The sequence below is a fragment of the Ascaphus truei genome, chromosome 1 (genome assembly GCF_040206685.1).
Source record: "Ascaphus truei isolate aAscTru1 chromosome 1, aAscTru1.hap1, whole genome shotgun sequence".
Lineage (NCBI taxonomy): Eukaryota > Metazoa > Chordata > Amphibia > Anura > Ascaphidae > Ascaphus > Ascaphus truei.
Window position 1 is genome coordinate 16,428,243 of NC_134483.1, and position 7,102 is coordinate 16,435,344.

At 44.7% G+C, this 7,102-nt stretch overlaps 1 protein-coding gene across 1 annotated transcript; it reads left to right on the forward strand.

Annotated features, from left to right (window-relative positions):
• Positions 1-320: 320 nt before the first annotated feature.
• On the forward strand, positions 321-6,001 carry LOC142468342 (serine/threonine-protein kinase SBK1-like). Its single transcript, XM_075574818.1, has 6 exons — positions 321-483; positions 1,261-1,463; positions 1,652-2,355; positions 2,464-2,543; positions 4,260-4,474; positions 5,891-6,001. Exons 1-6 carry the CDS (start codon positions 321-323, stop codon positions 5,999-6,001), a joined length of 1,476 nt encoding a protein of 491 aa, XP_075430933.1.
• The last annotated feature ends 1,101 nt before the right edge of the window (positions 6,002-7,102 follow it).

Consider the following 7,102-nt stretch of genomic DNA (forward strand, 5'->3'; position numbering starts at 1 on the left):
TCATAGTTTTGTGACACTTTTGCTACTAGCAAATATCCAATATTCTCATGTAATATACAACATTTTTCCTATTACAATCCCAGAACATAATGTATTTTGTGGTCTCTTATTTTCTATGAGATCAAAACTGTGTGGTAATAGTGACACATTAATTTTCATTAATCTTTTTTAAACACAGTGGTTATTACAATGTAACTCATTTAGATATATTAGTTAGATTACACAGACTGCAATACTATTGTATTAGAAAGTTAAGATATTTATAAAAACTACTGATTAAATATAACTAATTACAGTTCCTTGATTTACAGGTGTGAACAATGGCTTCAAATGTGTCAGATATTGAGCTTATCCTAGAAGGACTGGTGACCTTAACATCCCAAAGCCTGCAGCATGCAGAGCTGGAGGAACACTTCCATGTCATAAAGGAGCTTGGCAGGGGGTCTTATGGTTCAGTGATGATGGTAAAGGACAAAAACACAGGTGAGTGATCAAATTGCCATCCATGTCTTAAGATCTTGCTGTTCATTCATGTACAAAATGTGGCCACCAAGGGCTTTACTCCCACATGTTGTGTAGTATCCCCTTCACTAGGAGTTAGCCAGTGAGTTGGACAGAGATTTCACCAGGGAAGCAAATGAATAACATAGATAGTATCAAGTCAAATCTGGCGAAACACGTGCCCACCATATTGGGAATATTTGAGCTAATAGAGATGGTTAGACTAGAAAATATGTGATTGGACCACATCCATCAAGACGAAGTTCCCAGCCATACCCTGTGATTAAGTCTCCAGTGCCCTCCCTAAAACCCCACAAACTAGTGCCCCTATTCGGTCAGGCCCGGGAATAGTAGCAGATATTAATAATGCAATGAGTGTTAGTATTTTGGCAGTGCTTCCATTCACCATCCTGTCCGATTCACTGACAGGTACAGGTGGACCTCTTAGTTACTGCTCTCTGGCACTCCTAAAAGCCCAACTGCTACCCAGGTGTAGTTAGTGAGCGCACCCCATTGGTCTTTATAAAAGATGCATACATATATGTATACACAAACTTCTTTATTCATATATAGCACTGATGCTGTACTCTGCACTTTACAATGTAATATGCAGAACTGCACTGATAAAACAGGGGTGAGGATCAATACATGGACAAATGCTGCAGACATAATTGTAACTTACATAGAGCTCACAGTATACGCAGTGAGTGCACATTTAATGTATTCACAACTAAGCACGACTTCCTCTCCTCCTTACAGATAAGATGATGGCTATGAAACTCCTGGATAAGAAAAGAACAACACAGAGAGGCTTCCTCATGGAGTTCAGTGTGTCCTTCTTCCTCTCATCTCATCCCAATGTCATCGGGAGCTATGGTCTAGCCTTCCAGACCTGTGAACACTTCGTCTTTGCCCAGGAGCTCTCACCAGTTGGTGATCTCCTCTCACTCATTCAGGCTCCTGTAAGTAGGAAGTCACGTACCATAATAGTTCTACAAGTACAATTGCAGTTACACTTAGACCTGTTAGATGTAGCAATATGGAAATGTTGTTTTCCCTTTAAGCTGCACTTTTGATAAACATTGCAGAAATCTTACAATATGGAAAATACTTTTTATTGACCGTTAATGAGACGCATTTTATATTTCAGGTTGGGATCCCAGAAGCTGCAGCAAAGCGATGTGCAGTTCAGATCTCCAGTGCACTGGAATTTATGGAAAGCAAAGGACAAGTTCACCGGGACATTAAACCCGACAACATTCTAGTGTTTGATAAAGAATGTCACTGTATTAAAGTGAGTGACTTTGGTCTCACACATCTCCAAGGAACTGCTATCAGACCCCTGAAAGGAAAAGTACCTTACATGTCCCCTGAGCTGTGTCAACTCGCAAAGTGTGACACCTTGGAGGCTGATTCCAGTATTGATGTGTGGGCTTTTGGAGTGGTTCTCTTCTGCTTGCTCACTGGTGAGTTTCCATGGCGGGTGGCTCTTCCCACAGATCAAAGGTACAGCAGGTTTGCAGACTGGCAAAATAGCCCCATAGTTGCTGACCCACCATCCCCATGGAACAGACTGACCACCGCAGTACTGAAAATGTTTCATACGCTATTGGCAATAGATCCTAAAGAGAGGAGCAAAGCTACAGAAGTCTTGAACTATACGGGTGAGTCTTGGAAAACAGATATTCCCCATTCAAGTGGAATAAGCCTGGATGACACGGAGACAGAGATTAGCAGCATTTTAACTGTGGACACTAATATGGAAGAATCCTACATTGACTCAGCTGAGGAAGACACGCTTTCTGCAGAATCATTTGTCATGGAAATAGATGATAAGTGTCAAACTGAGGACAGGTGTGTTATTTCTGAGCATGACGCCTCATCCAATTCGAGCTCATGTATAAAGAAAGAGCAACTGTGCATGTTACACGGCAGTGATTCCACCCTCTCTTGCTCCAGCAGGTTGTCCTATCATTCTGCAGCTGGATGTTTTGTGGCTCATTTTGAAATTGCACCAGATCAATGGCAGGATGACATAGCAGGTCAGGTAATACTGATGGATGACCATACATCACTGTATGTAGGAGCCGAAGTGGAACTTATCTGAGCAAAGGAAAATATCCAACTGTTTGTCTTGTCCAACATCAGAGGAGAGAAGTATGTGTACTTTTGTCTCATCATGTTAATAAGGTAAGTGTGTTCATTTGTCGATCGTAATCTGAGGTATATGTAAGAGATTGGGGTCTTACAGGGCTGTTGATGCATGAGTAAGTGTGTCAGAAGTGGCTGATAATTGTGCATGGTTAGCTGTGCTGAGGGTAGAAGGTGCATGGTATGAAATAGCACTGGTGTCTTTGTAATGGCGTGGAAGGGATATATCTGGGGGGTGATGAGTGATGGGTTCTGTGTGAAAAGAGTTTAAGGGATGTCGATGCATATCATGAAAAAATAGGTACCTGAGGCTAGTGGAAGTACGTCATGGAGCGACTGCCAGAGACTGGTGGCCGTGTGAGTGCAATGCTTATTGGAAATGGTCTATCGTGCTCATCCCAGGGAGTGTTTCTCTCTCTTGTCTATTTCTCTTTTTTACCGATGAAACATCTGCTCGGTCCTACCCCTCTTTTGCTGTTCCCGGGAGACTTTGGTACATAACTTCCCTTAGTATTTCTCTGGATGTTTCAGGAGTTTATAAAACAACCTTTACGACAGGCAAATAGTCACCCCCTACACATTCCCTTTTTCTGAGTGACCAGTTGATTATGATGTCATCATTAGACAAACCCCTAAGGATGTAGGACTTTAAGTGTCTGAAATGACCGAGAATAAGTGTTATTGGTGAAAATAAAGCACTAATGTTTACACACCGTAGTGTGATCTAATATGGTAAATGAAGCCAATGATATTGGTAAGTTCTTATTCTTGGCAGTTAGATGGGACGGCCCCACGCTTTGTTTCCTATGTTCTGAATAAATATCAAAATATACAGCCCTAAGTAATTAAAGAGCCAGATATAATGAGGGAGGGGGATCTGTGCCATTCCAGTTGGGCCCAATTTCAGGTATGACCCGATGGGCCCCCCTGTTTGTATTCATGAGACTATTGAACTATGCTAGTATCGGCGTCTCATAATCAGGGAAACCCACAGATAATCATTGATGTTTGAGATTTTGGAGATTTGTTGGAAATGTAAATGATATTTTCTGCTTTCAGTATCAATTATGTCGCATTCTTTTTGTTATTCGGGGGGCAGCTGTATACAAGAAAATGTAATGTCATGAGATGCTATTTCCAGTATTGCCAATCTGCCTCCAGCGGTTCCCCTGTCCCCATGCCAGCGATACCGGCACGTACTGCCTGTTTATATCCCCCCACCAGCGAGTAGGATTCCACTTTCGCCTGAGACTCTCTGCAATCTGTTTTTATCAATGGATTTTTATTTCATGAGTTTTATTAAATTGGGATATAGCTTTGCATCTGTTTTCCCATTTCCCTTGTTTGTCTGCCCAGTGCCCCCACACCCCTCCCCTTCCTTCCATCAGTCAATCACATCATACAGTATTACACTATGTATTCTTTCCGCCATCTTTATTCACATGGTCCGATGTCCGTCTGACTGCCATCTGGAGAGCCACCTGATATCCGTACCAGGACATTTCTATCATCTCACGGTTTGTGTGTTTATCAATCTTGGGACAGGCATATAGCATCTGATTTGGGCTTTAATCTCGATATTTGACTCATATATTATGATACCACAGTCGGTAAGCGTCTACCGCAGAGGGACAGTGTCCTCAGCTGCTGGATCCGATCGTCAGGATACTTTAGTGAGGCAGCCTCCTCTGACAGGTGGTGGCAGGTGACAGGTGGCGACGTCCGCAGAGATGATGGAGCCTTCCTCTGTGGGCTCCGACGTTGCAGTGGGCGGTACCTGATCACGTCATCATTGCGCTGCATAAGTAAGAAGACGGAGGACGTACCAGCACAGCTGCAGGTGTAACTGCACAGGAAGGATAAAATAGCCCCTACCAATTGCTACAAACGCACTATGAAAGCACATATGGTATCAGTGAGGAATTAGCAGGTGGCTAGCAACAACCGTCACAAAGCAGGCAAAAAAATCAATTGGCGACGCTATTTAAACTCACCTAGTGCTATGGTTCACCCCCCTTCTACTGGCCTTGACAAAGCATTCTCCTCGCAAAACGCGCGGTCGGTACTTCTGATCACGTGAAACTTCTGAGCGCAGACATGGACTCCAAACGGGAGTGCTCGCGCTGCCCTGCTCCTGCACATTATATGCTTCTGTTTACAATCCGACGGTCCTACAAAGCACCCCTCCAAGGGGGGAGAGATATAATTTAAGGCACTTATGGTCCCTGTACCTTGTAACTGGGTAAACATTGGTTGCAGGTTTAGCTCCAAATGTAGAGACTTTAAATCAAATAATACAGGAGCAACATTTCCAATCAAATCATGTATAACCTGCAGGAGTCCATTCACGGTCTACCTGTTAGAGTGCCCTTGTGGGCTACAATATGTAGGGCGAACAGGTAGGCCGTTAAAGCGATGCTTTGCAGAACATATATATAATATAAAAAGAGGTTTAGAGACACACAGCGTCTCAAACCACTTCAAAATCAAACATAATCAAAATCCAGAAGGATTGGTTTGTAAGGGCATTGAATGCCCCAAACAAAATTGGAGAGGGGGAGACAAGATAAAGATCCAGATCCAGGCGTGAAAGCTTTTGGATCTATACCCTAAAAACATTGACCCCAAGAGGTCTAAATATAAATTTCGATTTAGCCTCCTTTTTAAAAGAGGGCTAGATCTTTTCTATATAATTTTGAGGTATTTGTTATCTGTTACATCTGTTCCGCAGGCGGCGACTAATCCGATTTTTCCTCTGTATCCTCTGTTCCTTTCCAGCTATTATTCCAAATTATAGCTTAATCAGGTCAGTGCAGGTTGGCTAGAGTATCTCGAGTCGTGGCCACGAGGAGGAGGCTAATGCAGGACCTTACATCCACATGCACCGCTTCATTATCCTCTCAAGATAGCGGACAGCACATTGTATCCTGTTCATAGGGCTGGTCAGCATGTGAGTGTATTGCTGTGAGTTCTATTGTTTTATTACATTTTATATGGTATCATACCATTGGTTTTTCTATTATATTTTTTTTTATGCATATATTCGCAACTGTGTGGAGAGGGTCAATACCATCTGGAAATCCACTGATATCCAGCCTGCAGACCGGAGCACAAGTTAAAGATACCTTTCAAGGCCCTTTATCTTCTACTTTTAAGTAAGTAGCTAGCAGCGGTGTGGGAGCGAACCAATAACTCAGAGGTTACCGCGCAATGGTCGTTTTGTTTTGTGTAATTGCAGATTCAGATCTACCATCCAAGAGACTCTGAGATATCCTATTCTGGACCCACGAACTGCATCTACATTCAGAGAATTGGGAACTTTCATTGTATCAGGTTTCCATACTACTAGGGTTGCAGGCTTCTTTACCAGAGAACTCTACCACCACTGCCTAATACAGTGTACCGTTTAGTTGCGGTCTCCTTTGTTTTTACTTAGGAGTTCCAGCAGTTCATCAATTATCAATGCAGCTGTTTAATATTAGGAGCACCAGTGTCTGCAAAGATCTACTAATTGGAGATCTTTTCTCACACGATTGTATATAGTATTCATACAAGTGTGGCCAGGTCCCCCTCTGGGCTTCCCCCTTGCCCCCCCCCCCCTTCGTTCCCCTTACCTCTGATCGCTATGGGGAATGTGAGCCACACCAGAGCTGGCGGAAGACCCGTCGGTGCAGCGAGTGCAGGCGGCTTTGCGGGAGGTGGGAGCATTCAGGATGGCGAGCGGGTCGCCAAGGTCCTCGGCAGCTCCCCTTGCAGGGTGCCTCCATATTGAGGTTGGCTGCACATGCGCAGATGTGATGGAAGTGCGGCGGCCATTACACAGAGCTCGCGCATGTGCAGAAGGACAGCAATTGCGGTGGCCATTACAGGCAAAGGGCTCCGTGGGGACTACATGTTCCACAAGGCACTGGGGCTGGAATCAAATGTCGCATAATAGCCAATAGGGCTGCCCGAATCCTCTGCTCTCCAAAGAGATACATTTCACGCGCTCAGACCACACCAGTCAGTCGGAGCTTGGACAAGAAGAGGATAGGTTGTGTGTGCCGGGCGTCTGTGACCCCTGCACTAGGCCAGAGACCTCCTTAGGCCTCAGCTAGGCCCCGACTCACCCCAGCTTGTGGTTGCTGCAGGGACAGGTCCATCAGTTAGGGACACTGCCTCTTTAGTACCAGTGTGAGGGACACAGCCAGGACGCGGCTGCATCCTTGCCTCCGGTTGTCTAGGACTAGACCTTCAGCTACATATGAGAGAGACTTCAGTGTGGGACCCTCCAGCTGGACATCAGCCAACGCAGAGGAGGACTCATTGCTGACAACGATGGCGTGGGACCGGACGGCCCCTTTATCTACAGTCTGCTTCAATGGGTGTTGGAGCACCCGGCATGTACTAACAAGTACACCAACGCTACACACGTTAGTGGGGGCAGCGCTCTCTCACACATTGGGTGGAT

Excerpts from the sequence above, each read along its gene's own strand:
- LOC142468342 (XM_075574818.1), top strand. The coding sequence starts at position 321 with ATGGCTTCAAATGTGTCAGATATTGAGCTTATCCTAGAAGGACTGGTG. Across the intron at positions 484-1,260 it reads GGTAAAGGACAAAAACACAG|ATAAGATGATGGCTATGAAA; the intron begins GTGAGTGATCAA and ends TCCTCCTTACAG. Across the intron at positions 4,475-5,890 it reads TAAGTAAGAAGACGGAGGAC|ATTCAGATCTACCATCCAAG; the intron begins GTACCAGCACAG and ends GTGTAATTGCAG.